The sequence below is a fragment of the Suricata suricatta genome, chromosome 1, assembly GCF_006229205.1.
Source record: "Suricata suricatta isolate VVHF042 chromosome 1, meerkat_22Aug2017_6uvM2_HiC, whole genome shotgun sequence".
Lineage (NCBI taxonomy): Eukaryota > Metazoa > Chordata > Mammalia > Carnivora > Herpestidae > Suricata > Suricata suricatta.
The window spans coordinates 97426044-97449873 of record NC_043700.1 but is presented as its reverse complement, the minus strand read 5'-3'; the positions used below and the strand labels follow the sequence as shown (position 1 = coordinate 97449873).

General features: G+C 37.1%; 1 protein-coding gene across 1 annotated transcript in view; it reads right to left on the bottom strand.

Annotated features, from left to right (window-relative positions):
* Positions 1–10679: 10679 nt before the first annotated feature.
* NDNF (neuron derived neurotrophic factor) overlaps positions 10680–23830 on the bottom strand; it is a 33826-nt gene continuing 20675 nt past the window's right edge. The window contains exons 2-4 of the mRNA XM_029916798.1: positions 21756–21944; positions 14416–14540; positions 10680–12724 (exon numbers count right to left, since the gene is read on the bottom strand). Of these exons, the coding sequence (XP_029772658.1) occupies positions 11331–12724; positions 14416–14540; positions 21756–21943 (1707 nt within the window). The 5' untranslated portion in view covers position 21944 and the 3' untranslated portion in view covers positions 10680–11330. The remainder of the gene's footprint in view (positions 12725–14415; positions 14541–21755; positions 21945–23830) is intronic.

Below are 23830 nucleotides of genomic sequence, written 5' to 3'. Positions count from 1 at the left end.
TTTCTGAGGATAAAGAGAAAAGGAAAGCTCCCCACTTAATTTTGTGAGGCAAAGATAACTTTTGTAAGAAAAGCAGACAAAGGCAGTAGGAGAAAGAAAAATTAGAATGCATTCCCATTCTGAAACATGAGAGCATAAATCCAAGACAAACATTTTATGGTTATTATATTCTATACATGCTTTTTGTAAATAACTTTATATCCTCTGTGTATTTACATAAAATACATATATTTTTTGTAAATACATATAAATCAGAACTTGTACAACAAACCAGATGTTGGCATAAACTGTGTATTTTATCTTACCCAAAATGCAGATGCAGTCATAATTTTTATTATATACTCTTTAAAAATACTTTTCAATTCTTAGTTTAGTCTGCTATAGGTCCCTTGAGAATAGTTTCATTTTACTTTTTTATGGTCACTTTGTTTAATCAGAATTTGGAATGAGCATGAAATGAGAAAATAAAGGCGATCTACTCAAGCTCTTTTTCGAGAAGAGTGTGTTACCCTAAGTGAAGAGGTAACTGAGGCAAGCTCGAAGGACCAGAAAAATGAGCTTATTTGAGAAGAGCAGAGGAATTGCAATTTGAGGACGGCACAGTGAAGCAAACTGCAGGGAAGCCGTTGCAGATTTGAGTTTGTGGGGTAGGGGGGGTTGTCTTATGGACAAGCAGTGCAAGAGTGGGAAGTCCAGCCAGGTTCCAGTCAATACGTTCACTGGCTTGAGGATGGGGAGAGAGTCTTGTCAGATATTCACTGGCCCAGGAGATAAGCTTTGGTTTTCTAGAAGTTAGGCATTTACAGGAAATTGATCTCTCACTTCTTAGGTTTTATTTTCCCCAGGGCACATGCGAGAGGTTCTCCATTTCACATCCTCTGGTTCCATTTTAGATTGAGATCCTTGTCTCTATTTACCTCTCAGGTGATGGAGATACTAAGCCCTGAACCTGAGTCTTGGCTCTCTTTTGTCAGCCCCCATTTCTGAATGCTCCAAAGGCAACACTCACTGGAGAAAGCCTTAAGGGGACTTCACTGTGCAGGTCATTTCCTCCCAGGGCAGAATTGTTTGGGAATAATGGTTAAAAGATAGGAGACTTTTTCTTCCTCACTATTCCCTCCCCAAACAGGAAACTGATTACAGTTCAGGACACCAAGTGAAGAGTCCTTTGAAAGCACTCCATTCCTTGCTCTTACTGGATTAAGTGGGTGTGGTGGGGCATTGGGGGTGATAGTGGTAGAATAGAGGTTGTGAGGGTGATAGTAAAAGACAAACCAGGGGGTGACCTGCGTTTAACCCAACCTGTATGTCACATGGACTCAGGGACAATTTCTATGTAGATGGTCAGCTTTACTTGCCAAATGTCAACTTGATTAGTGTGGAATAGAAACACAAATCATCCCAAATGATGTTTAATAGAAATGTTAACATAAAAATCTTTTAAACTGGGTTTTTGAAATGCTTCCTTTGAACTTACATTTGAATGTATTTGTCTGTTTCTTAGAATTCTGTGTGCATTAACCCCCAAGCAATGTTCCATATTGTGGGGTTCACTCCCACAAAGATACTGATGAAGTGGAAAATGAAGACAAGGTCTGACCATGTGTTACTTGTGTTAAAGAGAAAATTATTCTGACATTTGTTAAAAAGGTAAGTCAGACTTTATTCAAAACTGATACTATAGGTCCAGAGACCACTGCAATGGGATTTGCAATAGGGGAAAGAGATCAGTTCGGATCCAGATGTAATAAAGAGAAGTAGGGATATACAGTCAGTAGCAAGGTGGGGAAGGGGTCTGTGGATAGAAAATGACTATAAGAGTATGGTCATTCTGGTTAAACTGTCCTAATAGGATTCTTGCTGAAGGCAAGCTAGGATGAAAAGATATTATCTTTGAGGTGGTGAGGGATGAGAAGTTTGGTCAGATATTGAAAATTACCAGATATTCAGGGTAGGGGATTCTGTCTAAACTGACAGAGCAGAATTCTTGCAAATGTTGGCCTATTTGGGGGGCTCCTGGGTGGCTCAGTCAGTTAAGCATCTGACTTCAGCTCAGGTCATGATCCAGTTTGTGGGCTTGAGCCCCATGTTGAGCTCTGTTTTGACAGCTCAGAACCTAGAGTTGCTTAAGATCCTGTATCTCCCTCTCTCTCTGTGCCCATCGCCGGCTCACACTCTGTCTCTTTCAAAAATAAACATAAAAAATTTGGCCTATGCAGGACACTGGTTGGTTTTCTTTTTTGGGGTTTTTTTGACACTGAAAGTCCAGACCTCAATGACTTCGATGACAAGCCTCATGAGAGGGAGGTCCAAAAGAATCTTTGTCACACATTGAAAAAGCTCATGTGCAACAATGAATGCAGAGAGGTAGGTGCTGGTTCAGCACTGATTTTGAGGATGACTTAATGTGCAACCGACGGAGGTCACTACCATGTATTTATGCTGATACAACCTTCATACATCTGAGGAGAATGTCTGGGAAGAAGCAATCTTCTTTTAAAAAAGAATGAGTTCAAGCTGACATGAATACAAGCCAAAATATCAAGTTCAATAATAAAAGCCAGTTATAAAACTGTACTTAGTATAATTCCATATTTTATAAAATGAGTAATAATTATAAATATTAGTTTATGTACAAGGAAGTAAAAAGCAATGGGAGCATTGAAATGGGAACAGAAATATTAAAAATAGTTCTCTTTGGAGATTGAAAGTAGAGTGAAGAGTCAAGTTTCATTGTGTGTCTTTTAATATGAACTGTTGCCTTAGCAATTAGGAGAAAATATTTTCAAAGTGGGGAAGAAGTCAGAGGGGCAAAAGGGCCCTCATCCCTCCTTAGCATTAACTAGGCAAGAGCACTCCTAAGGAAGCCATATCAGCTAATTTACAAGCCCCAACAGTGATACCCGAATCTCCCTCCTTCCCCACGCAGGACACAAAGCTTACTAGCTATCTGCCTAGGATTGCTTCTTAAGTGCCAAATACATAGGAAGGATTTGTATGGGAACAAAGATATAAGAAGGTGAATCAGAAGAATATTAATTGCAAGGCACCTGGGTGGCTTATTTGGTTGAGTGTCCGACTTTGGCTCAAGTCATGATCTCACAGTTCATAGGTTCGAGACCCACATTGGGCTCCGTGCTGACAGCTCAGAGCATGGAGCTGCTTTGGATTCTATGTCTCCCTCTCTCTGCTCCTCCCCTGTTTGTCCTCTGTCTCTCTCTCTCTCTCTCAGAATAAATAAACATTAAAAATTTTCAAAAATGACTATTAATAGCAAGTACCTTATGTACAACAAAGGAAGCCCTTTGTAGATTGAACACAAGTCCACCATACTTTAAAAATAAGCTCATTCCAGTGGGAGTTCATGGAAATAAAAAAGCAAGGCATAAGAGCCATCCCTTCCAGCACTGGCTTTATCTATAACCCTGGATTTGACACTGTGCTGTATCCTTTATTAGCTGTATGATGTTGGGGAAGCAACTTAATTAACCTCTCTGATCTTTGGTTTGTTTCTTCATCAGTATAATGTGGAAAATTATACTCTCTACCTCATAAGGCTGTTGTGTGACTTGATGCTGTAATTTCTTAGCTTAGAGCTTTACATATAATGAAGGCCTAGTAGATATCTGCCATTAAAAAAAAAACTATAACAGGCATAAGGATACAACTGAAACAAAACTAAAAACAACCACAGACAACTCTATATGCTAAAACACAAAGGCATTAAATAAAGGTTTATTAGCATCATATTACAGACACACATTATATCATATGTAAGCATTACAGCAAATTCTATATAATAAGATATATGTATAAGCAAACCACCAAGCAAGGTTGTTGTGATGTAGTATAGGATGCCATTAAAATGGAAAACTTCACTCAGTAAGAGGAATTTAGCGATACTTTGTCAATTATTTCTCTCTTGTCTCTAGCTTTTGGCATTTATCCATGTCAAAGATAATTTGTTTACAAATATCCAGGCCAAGCTTTAAATATATTTTAACTTTTCCCCATTTTTATCCATCGCCTCATGCTGTATTCTTTTCTGATTAAACTCTGGTTCACTAACTAATAAGCACTAGAGCTCACTACCACGCAAGTGGAAAGAGAAAGATGCGTGAATTTGGAGCCAGATGTATCCACTTTGTATTCACTTTGTGACCTTGAGCACATTATGTAATTCCTTTGTTCTTTGGGTTACTTGTCTCTTCAGTGAGACTACAATAGTGTCTTCATTTCAGAGTTGTTAGGATTACATAACTGGACTTCACAGGCCTGGCACTCTGCATGTGCTTAAAGGTTGTTAGTTGCCCTGTTTTTCCGAAAGAAATCTTAGAAATCATCACTTCTCATTTTACAAATGAGAAAGCTTGAGCCCGCAGAAGTTAAAAAAAATCTGTACATCCCAAATCCCATTTCTGCTACACTTTTTCCACTGCTGTCTTTTCTCCTAGAAGCTTGTTTAACTTCAACAGAGAAGAGAAAACTAGGTGGAATCTAAAAGTATTCTCTTCCTCTTTTTAATATTGGTAAGCCACCAAGAGATTTTAAAGTAGGAGTGAGTTTTATGGAAGGTAATAAGTAGTCTAAGAACTGTCTTAAATCCTCAGAAACATGAGAAACAGAAGTTCTGTCCTTCCAAGATTTCCGTAGCAGAGCAAAAGTGTTCTGTATGCTTTGGCACCAAAATCTCCAGAACTGAGTATTTATCTGCACATTTCAACCCAGGCCTCGCAGGATGCTTGCCCGTGCAATTGGCAAAGGAGCTGGCTTTCAGAATGTAGAGCAGTCAAGTTTGCTCAGCACACAGCTGTATTTGAAGCACAGTGCTCTGCCATCAGTCCATGGAACTTGCACAAAACACAAGTAATTTAAATGTAAATGCTGTGCTCTTGCCCTGCTTTCGATGTCTCTGCCATCTATTTCCATACCTGAAGATCACCATGGATAACCCAAGAGAAGTCTTTATCATGTACATGATGAAAACAGGCCAAAATTCAACAACCTGTAATTTAGATCTTGGACTCTTTATTTGAGAAAGAATGGCAACCTTTATTCAGCAGGAAGGAGATATTCAATACTGCCATTTAAAAATAGCCAGTCCAAAGAATATGCTTTCTTTAAAAACTGTTCTTAATTTTTTTAATGTTTATTTATTCTTGAGAGACAGAGAGAGACAGAGCATGAGCGGAGGTGGAGCAGAGAGAGGGAGACACAGAATCCAAAGCAGGCTCCAGTCTCTGAGCTGTTAGCACAGAGCCTGACGTGGGGCTCGAACCAGGAACCTTGAGACTATGACCTGAGCTGAAGTCGGACATTTAACCAACTGAGCCACCCAGGTGCCCCTAAAAACTGTTCTTAAGATGACACTTTACTGTAATAAAGCTAGTTGAATTTTACTTGGTTATTTAAGTAATATATGTATACTTGTTTGTCTCTCTCACTTGTCTCCCTTGCCTCTTGTCTCAGGTAAAGTTTTTACTCCATCCAGAAAAAGTGGGACACAGTAAATGTCTCTAAGGCTACTTGTGGCTGCTGTGATGCATGGACACCCAGCCATTGGACACGGGCCATATTTGTAATGACACCAGTCGCTCTTAGCAAATTGTTTGTGTAGCAAACTCTATCTGTTGTCATAACTACTACATGGTTAAGCCACAATCTGGTTACTTCGCCATCTGGATCTGCAGATGAGCATGAAATGGGTCAGAAAAACACAGAGGCCTATGCAGTGTTTCTGTGGCTCTTGAGGCTAAAGCTGCTTCTAAAAACTGCTGGTCTGGTGTTGTGGAAATTTTCCAGCCTAAATAGTAAAAACAGCTCTTACATTAATCTCATTTAATACCTCTCGGTTCATTTTATAAGGGATAAGACTGACCAGTCCAACCTCTAGTGCTGCTGGGTATTAATGTACTTGATTCTATTTATCATAAACAATTTTCCTCAGGAGAAAAATCCTGTCAGGGTTATAATTAAGAAGGGACATTTGGGGTTTTGTCAAGCATATCTAAAAACAACTGCTTGTATTATTCTGTGACACCTTACTCACACAAGTAAGAAGGATTATATCAAGAGCAAACTACAGACAAATAAATTTGCTTATTTCCAAATTATGGCAACATTAATCTTGGCAGGTATTTATACAAGAAGAGAGAGACCCAAAACATTTTGAAATTGCTGCTTAAAACTCAGTTTCTGATGATAGTATCAGACTGAAAAACAAAGCAACACACTCATCACATCTCGTATTGTAGGATGGTTCTTTTTTCCAGACTGTTCTGTCTGGATCTCATTGCCCACAATGAGAATTGATCTGCTCTGACTTCTCTTTATTACACCTTTGTCTCAATTCAAATATTATTTCAAATTCTGAAGTCTTAGGACACATCCACATCCTGGGAGGGTGCTTGATGTGTCCTTGGCTCGAAGTCTTTAAACTTTATATTTCTGACAAGTTTCAAGAAAACCTGACACTTTCCTGAAAGTTCTTCTCTATAGCATAATGGGATGATGAGTTACATTCCTCCGTATTTGTTTCATAATGAGTCTTTTATTAGGAATCAGTTTCTTTCCTTGTAGTCCTCTCCTCCCCCTCTAATGCCTGTGGGGTAGCTTATATCACTATGTCTTTATTAGTATCTGAACAATGACAAGATATCAATGTAACTAGGCCTAAGGCCAGGCACCCTTCCATCTTGGAACCAATTATTTTTCTGTGATGACAATCAATAGCCTTCTATTTATTTTATACTTTGAAAAAATATTTAAAAACATCTTTGAGGGACATCTGTGTAGCTCAGTCTGTTAAGCGTCTGACTCTTGGTTTCAGCTCAGGTCATGATCTCATGGTTCATATGTTTGAGCCCCATGTCAGACTCTGCACTGAAAGGATGGAGCCTGCTTGGGATTCTCTTTCTTTCTGCCCCTACCCCACTCTCTCTCCCTCTCTCTCCTCCTCTCTCTCTCAAAAATAAATAAATAAATCAACTTTTAAAACGTATCTTTGAAAGAGGTATAAGGGTAGATATAAAAAGCCATTTTAAGTAACTTTATCTCTAAACTCTGATTACTAAATTTATTTCTCAAAGGCTGTAAAAGAGGAATGTGAATAAACAGAAGCAAAAATCTTATCCAAATAACATGATTGACTATTCCTAGGAAGTGAGAATGTCAATCAGTGGATAAAATCTTAATGGAACGGATGGGTGATCTAGGCCAAATTTTCCAACATAATATTGCACATCAAACAGAATCTAAAACCTTAATAAGGGTAAGCTATAGTAGATCTCTCACTGCCCTATTCTCTCAGGACTCTTGAGAAAGAAATTAGCTAAAACCATACTTTTCTCCACACTCCACTTCATCTCCTTGTTTTCCTCTCTCTCACTTTCCACCTTTCAAGCAACAGAGAAGGCTCAAATCACAAATCACTGCATATTATTCTGGGCAAAATTCTCTGGGGGGAAAACACAAGGATGAGTGTGTCCTGATGCCTCCCAGGTCCTGTGGACAACCACGAGCAGAGGACAGCTGAAGTCTGGCGGTGGTCACTTCTGGTGAGACAACCCAAAGTCATGTTCCCAGACAAGTTTATCTCCATCACACCATATCAAAGTGGGGAAGGAAGTGGTTGGAGATGCTCCAAATGACCTTGTTTTTCAAGCTGGATGCAAGTTTTTGTTTTGTTTTGCTTTGAAGCCAGCCAAGGAAGAGAGACAAAGAAGTATGCTCTAGATGAGATGCTGCATGCTGTCTGGAGTAAAGGAATGCTTACAATGAAATCCTAGAGTGAACATTTACTGGGAGTGCAGGAATCTGGGTTCTCATCTTAGTTGGGCCTCAATTTCCTCATCTATAAAATGAGTTAGAAATAGATGATCTCTAAGAGAGGTTGGTAATATACTGGAAGGGATCCTGATTGGTTTCAGGCCCATTGAATCCATTGTATATAAAACCGAGTGTGTGAATGTGCACATGCACATGTGTACATGTTTTCATTAAATACATCTAGACCTCCTAATCTGTTAAGAATCACTACACTGGATTAAGAATTTCTATTAAGAATTTCAAACTGGAAAGTTCATCTAAGTGATTTTTTTTAATTGAAGTCATTTTATTTGGCTTTTAAAGACACCAAAATCATGATTTTTTTCAAATGTACTCTGAGTAATGAAAATAAGGAACATACCCTTTAATCCATCACACTTAAAAATTTAAGCTAGACATTGACTACAAAGTAACTTAACCAAGAAAATCATCTGCTATAAATTTTTTTATAGATTCTAAATAGTTTTAGATTAAAAAAATATAGGGCTTATCATTAAAACAGTTGATTAATGACCTTATAGCTTCAAGTTTGTATGTGCATGAAAACCTAAAATACTTCATGTCTCTGAAAATAACTAAACATAATTTTTTTCTTACAAGTTTGGAGTCAGTCATAGGTTACACACACATTCTTAAGAAAATCTGAAATGGCCTTTAAAAATAACTTGCTTTGGGGTACCTGAATGGCTCAGTCGGTTGAGCATCCGACTTCAGCTCAGGTCATGATCTCACAGTTCATGGGTTTGAGCTCCACGTTGGGCTCTGTGCTGACAGCTCAGAGCCTAGAGCCTGCTTCAGATTCTCTGTCTCCCCCCCTCTCTCTCTGACCATCCCCTGTTCACGCTCTGTCTCTCAAAAATAAAAAATAAACATTAAAAAATAAGTTGAAGTAATAAATAAGACAAAAAAATTTATTTTGGAAAATGATCCAAGTGACATTTTCCCCTGAAGAATCAGTGATTCATATTTAGGTAAGTATTTTGGAATCTGGGCAATTCCATTATTTATCTGTTTCAACTATGAGAACTTTATTTTTATTTCTCTGCTCTTTAATTTCTTCTGCACCTGAAAAATAAAGATGGTGACCTTGAACTAAATATCCTCAAAGATTCTTCCCTCCTCAATGATATTATGGTTATCCTTGAGATTCTAAACACCCTGATCTAAAAACCGCTATCCTGGACTTTAATGAAGATAAGGTGGTGCTTTTGTATTAACTGCTTTCTAGTTCTTTGTGAATTAACAACAATTTTTTCTTTCTCGTCTCCAGTTCACTTGAGTGCTACTAAAAATCTAACACATTTGTAAATGAGATCTTTATTTTTAATAGTTTTTACCCCTTCTTTATGAGTGATAGAAGTTTCACAATGTGTATTTAATTTTCCTACAAGTTCTAAAAGGCAAATTTCACTGGGGTCATGAAAGAATTCTCAAATTTATCCAGACTATGTAAGTAACCAGCAACACAGCTGGCTGAAAAGTAAAAGCTTGGTTAGATTGAGTTGGCCGTGTTCCCAGGGGTTCCCAGGCATTAAGCAATATCTGAGAGTTAAGTCCATTGCCTTAGGAAGCTGCAATAACTCTTTGATTCACTGTAGTTCCATTTAGCACATTGCTCTGTAATAACATATTTGTAATAGGAGAAAGTTTGTTCTCCCTCCAAATGCCTCACGTTTATAACTTAGGATGTAACATCTCTGGGACGTTGTCAATTTTAATGTTCTCCTTCCAGGCTGATAGGCTACCTGGCTTTGGTACGTGTTCTTTTTTTCTTTTTAAAAATTCTTTCAGGTATCATTACTGTTTTATATCGATGTGATCAATTTTCCCAGAGGAGTTGGAGGATAGGTTTTTAGTGGAAATATTTTATCCTAAGGTCATCAGAACACCTTTCCTAATGACCACCACCTATACTGCCTTAGCCAAGTGATTCTATGCTCCACAGGAATGCTACTGATGCATGGTCACTGTATGAAGGGTGCCAGCGTGTAGGGGACAATGTAGAAGTTAAGAGATTATATCTGTCCCCACTTGTAGTTACAGGAGCACCTTGTAATTTAAGAATCATAGAATTCTACAAAAGACAATGTCTTATAAAGAAGGTCTCCTTACCTAAACCTGTCATCACCCAATATATAAATGGAAAAGGGGGGCAATGGGAGTTATCAGATTTTCCTAAGGTTATATGGCTTCTGTGATTGCAAATTCTATACTTTCTGAATCCTGAGCTAGTGTTCTCATGACATCTTATATATAGAACTGTGGAGAAGGAAGCTATCTAAAGCCGCTCTTGGTGCAGTGCTAAATGGTTTCTGTTATTATTTGCCTGAACTTTATCTCATGCCTGAATTAGCCTGTAAAAGTTTGTGACAAATCAAAGTATCAGACGTTAATGTTATAAAACAGTAGCTTCAGTCATTGCCTCATTACTAGCTCTAGCCTAATTGGTGGTTGCTAGATTGCTTCAGGTAGAAATTAAAATAATTATTTTGCTAATATTCAAGAAGATGGAGAATACTTGCAATATCCCAAATTGGTATTTAAAATAGATGCTTATTTTTGAAATAAATGACATACATTTTAGGTCATTAAGAACAATTTGCTGAATACTTACCAAGCTACAGTGTTTGGCTGATCTTATTCTTTTACAAGTCTATTAGAGACCCCTCAGTTCTCCTGACACCTGGCTCTGGCTCCAATTCAGTGTCAAAATACAAATTATAGGAACTCTCTCTAGTGCCACAGTAACTTTAGAGAAATGCAACATGCTTTCTTAACTATTGATTGATTCTGGTGCCAAATTCTATAAAGGCGCAGTTTTGTGAACAGAATAGAAATTGAATACACCGTGGTAGCTGCTTGGGAAAATGAACAGTATATAATCTAATATCTTTAATTTTATGTACATGAATATAATGTATGTCAACTTTGTACATGAGATACATATAGTATTTAAACATTTTACTAACAGATAAGAATTTACAATAGCAATAACTGACTAGAAGGCTGTCCACTTAATATACTTAGATTAGATCTGTACTTTAACAGGAAAAGAATTTAATAGTTTACAATCATAGAAACACTGACATTTAAAACAAGACTTTATAAAATAATTTATATATATCCTAGCATCTATAGAGAGGAATGATTTGCATTTGTGGATGTGTGCAATGAATGGCATTATCTTAAATTTTTAGGTAATAAAATAATTTAGAAGCAGTTCATGCAGTGGTCAAAGCAAGAGATGGCAGTTCCTTCAAGATGTCCTCTATCTTTGACATCCACGGGCAGCAGACACACACTAGATGCCATTGGGGCACACTAGAACAAGTCTCCTCAAGTTACTCATATAAACATTCATTTACACAAGTTGATATCCTTCCTTCCCCAGTACAAGTACTGGTCACAACTTCTCTCAGCTGGTGGGAGTAGTCACTTTACACTTAAAGTGATTTCATGTCTGTCCTGCAGTTCTATGTAATAGTATCTCTCCTATGAGGTAACTAACAGAACTTCCTGGTTTTCACGACTTTACTCTGATACTTCACTGAGTGCCCCCCATGTCCTATGACATAAACATCCAGCAGGTAAGATTTTCCAGGCAAAAGTCCTTTAATTGTTTCTGTGGTCACTGCCTTCTGTAGGTTTTGACTGTGGAAATATTTACAGAGGACCTTTTCCGATTTCTTCCGTGTATCTGGTCCTAGGCATTGGTTTTGCTCTCTTTTCTTCTGGTCTTCATTGTAGTTATCGTCCACTTCCTTTTTGTAGATGCAGAACTTGTTCCTCTCCTGAGTGCCCAGCCAAGCCACGGTGGCCGAAGAACAGGTGCGGAGCTTGTCAAAGGCTTTGATTCTCGTGTCTTCAGGAAGAGAGGGGAATGGCTGCTTACTTGGCCTGGTGGTTGCTAGTATTTTCAACATAGATGCTCCTTTCTTGTGTCCTTTCAGGCGAATGAGATACTTAGCTTTAGGCTTCCCTCTAAGCTGAAATTGCCGGATGCCTTCCACATTCTGCGACAGAAGAAGTTTCCCATCCCTTCTCACTTGGATTTGGATAGCGTCCAGACAAGAGTGAATAAAGAAAGTGACTTTTTGGTGAGAAGAGACTGGGGCAAACCGTAAAAACTTGGCTCCCTTCCGCTTGACAAATACATCTGTAACTTTTCCATCTTTGAGCTCAACTGTCTTCTGTTTTGCCTCTTCCTTGGTCCTGGCGAAGGTACCCACATAAGCCGTACTCATGTTGCTGTTGCTGTTGGCCACAAAGACATCAAAGTAATACTGTGTGTCGGGTTTCAGGTCTGAGATGGTGAAGATGTTCTTGTTTCCTATGCAGATTTTCTGAATGTCAACCTTGGGCCTTGAGTAGACATGCCGTCCGAGTTTGGGAGAAGCTTTGGTTAGGAAGCTGCGTTCTTTACCCAAATTATCTGAAGGAAATCCAAAGTGGGCAAAGTCAAAGGGGCTGAAGTCCAGCCCGGGTTTTGGAGCCATCATAAAAGCATCATCTGCACTCAGTTTTGCTTCAACGGCACAAAGACTTTTGAAATTGTGCTCTTTGTTGATGACCACACAGTACTGAATGGGTTGTTTCAGTAGAGACGCTGTGGGACTCGGTTTCCAGGCCAAAGTGATGGTGGTGCGCCCCAGGGAGGTAACGTCTACTCTTGGGTCGTAAGGTAATTCAGGGTAAGGCTGATCAGACTCTGGGGTTGTGGTGGCATAGACTTTGAAATGTGTGTCTTTCTCAGTTGAAAGGAGCTCCAACTGATACAAACCAGACGGAGAACTAGAAGATATAAAATACTCCACATCATTGCCTTTGTAGGAGAATAATTCTGTGCCTTCCTCATTAATGATCTGCTGCCTCTGTTCCTCCAGAGGCTCTGGGTCACCTAGAAGACATGAGAGAAATACAAGCTACATGTCAGGGTGTGTACCGTGGCTTGCCGACCTTAAGCTGTTTGTAAGACTACCTTCTTTTTTCTCTGTTATAAAACTAATAATGCTGCCAGTAGATAATTGGAAAAGAGAGAAAAAGAATAAGATAGAAAAATCATCCATTAATTAATGATCCTGAGACTGTCCTTTATTAATATTTTCATTCATTTCCATCTAGTCCTTTACATATATTTATGTAATTGATTTTTTAATCTTTATAACCTAATAATGTTTTTTCTCATACATGTATGTTCCCAGACAAATCTTCATTTTTGAATTCTGTCTTTCTCACTTAATGTTATGATCATATTAACATTATATCATAAAAATAATATTTTTGGTCAATTTTTGATCATTTAAAATAATGCCCCTGTATATATGTTAGGCTCTTCTGAATTTAAACTTAGGCTTGAGGATAGACTCCAATTAGTGGAATTTTTTAGGTCAAAGACTATAAACTTTTTAGAGATTAGTTCCAACCATCAATCTGCTTATCAGAAGGATTCAACCTGATTGCATTTTGATGGTCAGCCATTTCACAGATTTTGCTCTTGTTATTAGGACTGGACAATCTCTCATTAAAATATAGAATATAAAGGACTAATAGGAGTACCTAATATTCAGTGTAGAGAACACATGCCCAGGAATAATAGGAGGAAAGTATTGAAACTAAACTAATTTTTTCTATCTTTTTACCGTTAACATCAGATATCACAGGAATGCCAGATAAGCTGACAGGACTTGGTGGAGGATTGGGTCGCCTGAGTGGGAATGAACCTTGCTCAGCTTGTTACTGCAGCTTGCGTGAGGTCCGAAGAATTTCATATCCCCAAACTATGAGATTAACACAATCTCGCACAGCTGCATGGCTATTTATTCTCTGTCTCCTCTGCTGTACTTCCCATATTTTCCTAGTAACAACGTTTTCTTATCACTGTAAGTGGAGCAGATTGCTGGCATCCTTTGCCTGGCATCAGTCACCTAGCCTTCATCTTTAAGCTATGATGCATTCACCCCTTAAAAGAAGCAGATCACTCCAGGTTCCTGTATAGACTCTTCTCATTTCCCTGTATTTTGGTATTTGCTTTCCACTATCTGCATTTTCTTTAAATGCCTCACACACCCCTGCTACTGACTGTCTTGTTATCCTGGACATTCACTGGTGCTGAATGACTTCTTGCTCCTCTTTTTCGTGCCATTCTTTATTCTCCAGAGATCTTGGCTGCATCTATGAATCACTGAGGGGGAGATTTTAACAGTCCCAATGTCCAGCCCAACCTCCAGGACAATTAAATCAGGACCTCTAAGGGTGGAATCCAGGCACCAGGAGTTTTTAAAGCCCCTGTACTGACTCCAATGTTCGGTAAGATTGCAAACCACAGCTAGAGATGCAAATCCAAACCTCCATTTTTCCTCACTCGTTCAGTCTCCACATCTGTCTCTCTTAACTGTTTATTTTAACTAAGATCACCATCATTTGATGCCATCTTCCATTTCCCTCATCTCCATTGCAAAGTCTCCAGCTTCTTCACATATGCATTCATTCTGTTTTGGTTTTTTTTCTTACAAACAGAAGGCTGTATATTTCATAAGCCATTTAGCTATCCATTCAGGGGTCTGGGGCCAGATTTATCATGCTGCTCACCCGAGCCTTCCCCGCTTGCCTCTTCTGGCAGCTCTTGGAGACTCAGTTTCCACTCTAAAGGTGCATCGCAGGGAGTCACTGTGACTGATAGTGGAGTATTGTCTTCTTCAACCACAAAGAAATACCTATGGGGAAGTGGACCAGGTCAGACTGAGATCATTCATTCTAAGACTTATAATCAAGAGTTACTGGAAAAATCACTAGCTGGTTTAGTTTTCATTCATTTAACAGATCTACTCGACTTGTATGTAAAACATCACCTTCCTTCCCATGAAGCTCTCTTTCACACTTCTTCATTTACCTTGGAAGCCCTATCACTACCTATTATATTCCTTTGTTTACCTCTTTATTTTCCATCTCCTGCAACTAGAATGAAAGCTACAAGAGAGCGAGGTTCATTATGAAGACTTAGATACTAGAATAATCCTTAATAAATATTTGTTGAATGAATTGATGAATAAGCTTAGACTTTAGCTTTTTGGGGAAAAGTCCTTAATTGTTTGGAGAGTCTAAAACTTCCTCAGTGGTGGGACCCCTGCCTGCCTCATTGGCTTCTCATCTTCTGAGCTCAGACCACATGGGCTCCCCTAGTTTCCTAGAATCCATCTCCTCTTAGAACTTCTGGAATGTTGTTTCGTATGCCTGAAGTACTCTCCTTTGCCTCTGTACATACTAAGTGTCACTCTTTGGGGATGTTTTTTCTGACTCCTCATTTTGGATCAGGTTCTTGTATATACTGTGAGTATCCTTCTTTACTTTTCACTTGGGGGTACTTATTGAAATGTGCAACTGTATATGACTGTATATTTATATTATTTGAATGTCATTGTCCCCACAAAGACCCATTTAGGGTTAATTTGCCATGCCATTGTATTCCCAGAATTTAGCACTAATTTTTGCATGTAGTAGTTACCTGTGAAATATTTTTGAATAAAGGAATTACTAAATTAATGAACAGAACACAAGAAACCTAACACTAACCCTATTGTTCCAGCCCCAGGATATTTACACCTAGAGTCTATTCTATATAAAAATACAGAATCTTTAGAATCTTTAGATTATGAATTAAAAGAAGGAAGGTGCTGGTAGGGCAGTGGGAGGACAAATAAAGTGAAGACTGTATAAAAGCAAAAATAAATTGTTCATAAAATAATAAAGCTAGATGTTGTCCCGACAAAATAACCAGATGACTGACATTATTTACTTTGTGTAAAGTTATATGTACCATAAGCATCCTTCTAGATAGGTGTCAGGTGGCTTAGTTTTCAACTTAGTCTACGTTTTAGAGAATAGAATTTTCTTCTTTCGGCTAGATTGTATGGCATGTGCTAACAATATACACACAACTGAACCCATCATTGATATTACAAAGAAATAGGTACAACCAAATAATTTGTTTGGCATCATATAAGTGAAAACACATTCAAAACATCTAGGTTTTGATTTTTGTGAAGGTAGCAGAGCTAGCTGCTGAAGAAGAAATCAATGTCATTTCACCCACTACCTTCTGTTCTTACTTCAAACAAGAAAGTAGCTTATTTCCCAAAGTAACTGTGTCTTAGTCACTTAAATACAGGCCATAGGCAACCAATGACAAATAAAACAATTCTTAAATTCCACAAGGTATTCATTATACATATAAAACAGCAGGGAGTCCCTCTAACTCAACATTTTCATATGGAAGCACTTATGACTTGGGATAAAAGATAATCTGAATAAACTCTAACAATTTGACAAACATTTGTTGGCTACCATGCGCAGAGCACTTGTAGAAGAAACAGCAATCAGAGATAATAGGCCATGATCTATGTGCTCCAAATATTTACTGCCTGGTGAGGGAGACAGAAATGTAATGAATAACTAAGAAAACATGGTCCCAAATTATAATGCCAAAACTGAGGGATAAACACTCCATGAACCATTTAGCCTTTGGAATTTATGTGTAAACATAAGAATAATTAATGAAAAAAGCTATTCACTGCTGCTAAATTATATCTGGAATTTCATCTTTAGTTGTAATATCAACAATGTCTATGAATGCCTCCCATTGCATTCCTATAAATGATGTTTCTATTGTTGCTGCACTTCTCCATTCAGTGTAAGGTAACATTTCATACAAATATCAAAGCCCCCAATCATTATTTGTAGGGGGGGAAAGACAAGAAAGAATAAACAAATACATATTGGAGACTAGAATTTTCTTCCTCTGGCCAGGTTGCATGGCATGTGTTAACAATGGTTCTAAATATTCTGACCCTTAAAAATGACATATATATTAGAACCATTATATGAGCCCAATTTGTTGATGGAGTAAAGGTAAATGAACAGTGATAGTTTTTACTACAGTTTGGTTTAATATTTTCAGAATGTAATCATATTGTTCAAAGAAATATTATCCTTATAAGGCAATGTAAATCCTTGAGGAATCATGTATTCATCTAACTTCATATTTTTTAGCTTTTTAAGCTCTTTTTATTGAAATATAATTAAAATGCAATATATTAATTTTGGATGCACACAGTTATGATTTGATACATGTGTACACTATGAAATGACCATCACAGTAAGTCTACTTTCTCCCTTTAACAATGTAAAGTTACATAGTATGCAAAAAAATATTATTGACTGTAGTCACTATACTGTATATTACAACCGTTTGATTTTTTTGGCTACATAACCCAGAACTAGAATTGCTGGGTCATACGGTACTTCTACTTACAGATATTTGAGGAACCTATATACTGTTTTCCATAATGGCTGCACCACTTTATATTTCCACCAAAAGCACACAAGAATTCCCTTTTCTCCACATCCTTGCCAGTATTTGTTATTTCTTGTTCTTTTCATAATAGTCATCCTGAGAGATATAAGGAGATATCTCATTATGGTTTTGATTTGCATTTCCCTGATGATTAGTAATGTTGAGCATCTTTTCCTGTACCTGTTGTGCATATGTATGTCTTCTTTGGAAAATGTTTCTTCATACCCTTTGCCCTTTTTTTAAATAGTTGGTTGTGTTTTTGTTCTTAAGTTGTATACATTCTTTATATGTTTTGGATTTTACTCCCTTATTAGATATACGATTTGCAAATATCTTCTCTCATACAATAGGTTACCTTTTTATTATGTTAATGATTTCCTTCACTATGCAGAAGCTTTTTAGTGTGATGTAGTCTCACTTGTTTATTTTCACTTTTATTGCCCTAGCAGGTCCAAAGTGGAGAGAGGGGAGGAAACATTGCTAAAACTAATATCAAGCAGTTTACTCTTACTGCCTATGTTTTCTTTCAGGAGTTTAGGGGTTCAGTTTCATTCTTTAGCACGTGACTGCCCAGTTTTCCCAACAACATTTATTAAACAAACTGTCCTTTTTCCATTGTATATTTTTGGCAAATGGTATACTATTGGTAAATTAATTGACCATAGTTCTTGCTTTATTTCTGGGCTGTCTATTCTGTTCCATCAATCTATGTATCAGTTTTTATGCCATATTATACTCTTGATTATTATACCCAGTTTTCCTAGTTTGTCTAATTTGTTGGCATATAATTGTTCATAGTAGTCTCATAGTAGGTCCTTTGTATTTCTTTGGTATCAACTGTCACGTACTCTTTTTCATTTCTGATTTTATTTATTTGAGTCCACTCATTTTATCTTAGTGAGTGAAGCTAAATAAAGGCTTATCAATTTTGTTTATCATTTCAAAGAACAGCTCTTGGTTTCATTGGTCTTTTCCATTGTCTCTTTAGTCTGTATTTCATTTATTTCCACCCTGGTGTTTATTATTTTCTTCCTTCTTCTAACTTTGGGCTTCATTTGTTCCTATTTTTCTAGTTCCTTTAGGTGTAAAATTAGATTATTTATTTGAAATTTTTCTGATTTCTTGAGGTGGGCTGTATTGCTATGAACTTCCCCTCTTAGTACTGCTTTTGCTGCATTCTGTAAATTTTGGTATGTTACATTCCCACTTTTATTTGTTTCAAGGTATTTTTTAATTATTTTTTCATTGACCTATTGGTTGTTCAGTCACATGTTTTGAAGTCTCCACATATTTGTAATTTTTTTCAGTTTTCTTTTTGTGACTGATTTCTGGTTTCATACAATTATAGTCTAAAAAGATGTTTGATATAATTTCAATCTTCTTAAATTTACTGACTCTTTTTTTTTTTTGTGGCCTAACATATAATCTATTTTGGAGAATGTGCCATGTGTACTTGAGAAGAATTTGTATTCTGCTGCTTATAGATGAAATGCTTTGTATATACCTAGTAAATTTATCTGGTTTATTGTGTCATTTAAGGCTAATGTTTCCATATTGATTTTCTGTCTGAATGATCCATCCATTGATGACTATGGGGTACTAAGTTTCCCTACTGTAATTGTATTGTGCCAATTTCTCCCTTTGCTCTGTTAATATTTGATTATATGTTTAAGTGCTCCTATCTCTACTGGGTGTTTAAATATTTACAAATGTTGGATTGAACTTTGTGTGTAATGCCCATATTTGTCTTTCATTACAATCTTTTGTTTTAAAGTTTATTTTTTCTCATATAAGCATAGCTACCCCAGTTTTCTTTTGGTTTCTGTTTGAATGAAACATCTTTTTCCATCCCTTTACTTTCACTCTGTGAATGTCCTGATATCTAAAGTGAATCTCTTGTAGGGATATAATATTTTTAAAAATGCATTCAGGCACTCTATTGTCTTTTCATTGGAGAATTTAATCCATTTATGTTTACATTTAGTCCATGTCTGTTTAACGTAATTATAAGTAGGTGTGTATTTTGTTCACTGTTTTCTGGCTGTTTTGTAATTCCCTTTTGTCCTGTCTTCTTCTCTTGCTTTCTTCTCTTGTGGTTTGATGACTTTCTTTAGTGTTTTGTTTAGATTCCATTTTCATATCTTTATTTTAATCTAGGTTTTTCCTTTGTGGTCATCATGAGACTTACAATATTACCCTATGTATACATACCAGTCTATTTTAAGTTGATAACAAGTTATGTATGAATACATTCTGAAACTGTATTTTTACTCCCAAACCCCCCATTTTATGCTTTTAATGTCACATTTTACATCATTTTATTGTGTATGTGCCTTAAGTAATTGTTGTAGTTTTAGTTATTTTTTTACTACTTTTGTCTTTTAATCTTCATGCTAGGTTTATAATTGATTACTTAACTACCTTTAATATAGATTTACCTTCACCAGGGAGATTTTTACTTTCATACATTTTCTTAATACTAGTTAGTGCCCATTCTTTTCATCTTAAAGAAGTCTCTTTAACATTTCTTATAAGGCTGGTTCAGTGGTAGTGAACTCCTTTAGTTTTTGCTTGTCTAGAAAACTCTTTATCTCTCTTCAATTCTGAATGATAATCTTCCTAGTCTTGGTTGGAAGTTTTTGCTTTTTGCACTTTGAATATTCATGCCACTCCCTTCTGGCCTGCAATGTTTCTGCTAAAAAAAATCTGATTATCTTATGAGCGTTCCCTTATTTGTACATTTTAATGTAACATATCTTGGTGTGGATCTCTTCAGGTTCATCTTAGGTTGAACTCTCTGGGCTTCCTGGACATGGATGTGTGTTTTGTCCTCCAGGTTAGGGTAGTTTATAGCCATTATATTTTCAGATAAGTTTTCTGTTCCTTTCTCTCTCTCTCTTCTCTTTCTGGGGCCTCTGTTATGCAAATGTTGTTCAACTTAATGTCCTATAGGTTCCTTAAACTGTCTTTACTTTTTAAAATTATTTTTTCTTCTTACTGCTTATGTTTGGGTGAGTTCCACTGCCCTGCCTTCTGGATTACTGATTTTGTCTTCTGCTTTATCTAGTCTGTTGCTGAACCCATCTAGTATATTGTTCAGTTAGGTTATTGTATTTTTAAGATCTAGGACTTCTTTTTGGTACTTTCTTATATTTTCTATCTCTGTTGAAATTCTCTGTGTTTATCTATTCTATTCCCAAGATTGGTGAGTTTCTTTATGACCACTAGTCTTTTTTCAGGAAACTTAGTTCTCTCTGTTTCATTAAGATTTCCCCCACCCCTGGAGTTTCATCTTGTTTTTTCATTTGGAGCATATCCCTTGGTTTGTTTGTTTGTTTTTCCATTTTGTTTGACTATGTTGGTTTCTATGCATTAGGCAAAAGAGCTCTCTCTCCCAGTCTTGAAGGATTGGTCACAGGGAGACTGGGGGTGTCTCAGTCTTAGTCTATGCAGGGCCCTGGTGGTGGTAACCTGCCAATGAGGGTCTCTCTGATTGTTTCCATCTCATGGTGTTCAGAGCTGTAACCACCCTGGTCATCAGAGCCAGGAATTCAAGGTGACATCACCTTTGTGTCCTGTGCACACCTGTTGACTTTGGTCAGGCTGTGGTGCAGTGCCAGGCTGGGGCATGACCACCTGCCAGGTTTAGCAGGGTGGAGTCATGAGAGGACACAAATGTGGCCAAGAGGTACTAGCAAGGTAGAGGGAGAGTGCAAAAACGGGTACCCGCCAGCACCTCGATGCCTGCAAAGAGTTCCTAGAGACCCCTTTTCCTCTGAGAGTAGCCAATGAATCTCCTTTGTGTGTAGTCTAGGAACTTTCCAACTTACTATGTTTTCACTGTGTTTTAGGGTGAGTACATCTGTGCATATGCCCTTTAAAAGTGGAGTCTTAGTTTCTTACAGTCTTTTGGGTCGCCTGGAAATAAGCCCTCTTGGTCTTCAAAGCCACATGTTTTGGCTTGTCTCTCTGGTGCGGATCCCAAGGGTTGGAGTGCCTGTTGTGGGGCTCAAATGCCTTGCACCTCAGGAATGTGCTCTTTATTTGAAAGAGCCTCTCTATGAGTTGCCACACTAGGGGTGGGGTTTTTGGCAAGACCATGCCCTCTGCTTCTTCTACCCATCTCTACATGGCCTTTTTATCCTTTGTGTGGAGGAACTCTTCAGTTAGTTTTCAGGTCTTTTTCAGAGAGAATTGTTCTACATGTAGCTATAGATTTGTTGTGTCAGTGGGAGAAAGTGAGTTCAGGGTCTTCCCATGCGCCTATTTTGAATCCTATTTTTGATTAACTTCATTTTAACCCTACAGAATCCTTCTTAGAAATTTCCTGCTATCCTAAAGATAAAACCATAATCATTCCAAAATGTACGAACTGCAAAGATTGTCCTCTTCATCCCCAAAGAGATCACAATCAGGACTCTACTTAATGATTAGAAGTTGCCCTGTCATTTTCTTTTCTTAGAGAAAACAGGCAATGCTATTCAGAGTTTGACTGCAAATTATCTAAGTCTAAAAAGTACTTTCTTATTCAGCATCCTTCATGAGCTTATTGATAAAGAGAGTGCTGCAGGGAGAATACCTTTTAGGTGTGTCTCTAAAGAGATAACTGCTAATTTCAGCTCCATCTGGAATTACTGATGAATCATGAAAAAATGCTTTGTCCCGGATCTGCATCTGAAAAAGTTCCTCATCTCGAGTGGGTAACTTCTGAGTCCTTGAGCTGAGTGGTAATAGGAACCACAGCAGACACCAGTGGAGAGGCACCATCCTGGGGCAAAAGAAATGATTGCTTAATTAGTTCTGTGGGTAGACACTTGGGCACGTTGCAAATGTTCCAAAAGATTAAGAATATTATAGTTTTGACAGAAAGAGATGTATTATGCATTTTGGATATAACTCTCCTGTTTTTTTTCATACTATTTCATAGAGTTGACGATTCATTAGAATTTCAGATATTAAAAAGATTTTGAAATAAAAGGACTCGTTGCATTAACTTCCCTGGGTATTCAGAAAATCTCCACTTCAATATGGCCACAAAAGCCAATAGGGTTATTGTAGAAATGTGTATACAAATGTCTCAAAGATTGATCCATAACATAAATCACAGAGACTCACTGAGATCCAGAAAATTACCATTACACAATTATTTTTATTCTTTCTTGAAATTTGACTAAAATTACACATGTATAGTATTATTCTCATTTCCAAGGTCAGATTTTCATAAATCAGAGATTTTTAGAGATGATAAAGTTTAATTTTCTCATAGGTTAAGCAATTTGTCCAAAATCACAAGGCTTGTTATTTGCTGATGTCTAACTATCATTCATTACTAAACTTTTCAATAAAACATTAAAAAAAAAACCCTTATTGTAATAAAAGTCGGCTTGGCTTATCATTCTCAGATCAAACGAGACCACTGAAAAGTTGTATAGTTGGTCATTTGTCTTAACCTCCACACCCAGTTATATATTTACTACTCCAAAAGAGTATTTTCATCGAGTTACATTTTGGCATTCAAACTGACTTTCATCAAAGACCCCATAAGTTATTATGGATCACTCTCTACTGCACATTGCTATGGGGACATTGTCAAAGACCCTACCTTCTACATGTCTCAGTGTCACTCACAGGAAGCCTCAGGTAGGCAAGTTCTTTTAATATTGAGTGCTGGTGAAAGTCGTTGCTTCTGCTGAGGATTTGGTGCCTTTCTCCCTCACAGAGAGAGCTCTGGAAGGACTTTTTCCCTTATCTCTTTGACAACATGCATCAGGAATCCAAGCATTAGGGAAAGATAGTGTTTTTACACATAAGTGCTTCAAATAGTGAGAAGGTCAAATAAAAATATTTGCAATAATTTGAAATGAAATAAACACCAGTTTTATTTCTAAAGAGTCATTCCTAGAGCTATGAGGTCACCTCTACTTAAACCGTCCTTAGACTTTAATTTTATCTTTCTTGGAGTGCTATCAAAAATAGATTCATACAACTAAAATTATTTTTTGAAGGGAATAAGCTTTTCTTTTCTACGAGAATGTGAGAAGAAAGTTTTTCACAGTGAGCTTTCCCAAAAAGTAAATTTAACGTCTTTTTTCAAAAACAGTTTTTCTGCCATTTGTTCTGCAGCTTTCCATAAGATATTTGCCATAATTGAGAGTTATTATGTGTGAAAAAAGGTGCTAACTTCACTAACTGCTTTATTGCATTTAGTCCTTGCAATAACCTTGTGAAGTAGATACTATTCTTATATAAAAAACAAATCTCCTTTAATATAAGCAGAGAAGGGATAGAAATCCAGGTGGATATGACTATAGAGCCCAAAGGTTTATCCTTTGTAATATTTTCAAGAAAGTCATAACAATTTCTTACAAGCGGCTCATATTTCTCATGCTTATATCTTAATTGTTTTGTAATCGAATGAAAACTTGACTGAGAGCTAAGAAATTTGACTTTTTAGTTGCAGCTTTGGTTAGATATGTAATCTAAGGTAATTCACTTAACCAGTCCAGATGGATCTCAATTTTCTGAAGGGTTTCGATGATGATTTCTAGCCTTTGAAAACGAATGGTGATTCTGAGATTGAATACTCAACTCCTCTTCCCAACTAGCTAGCAGTTTAGGAGTAAGGCCAGGCCTTCTTAAGTTTCATTAAATAAT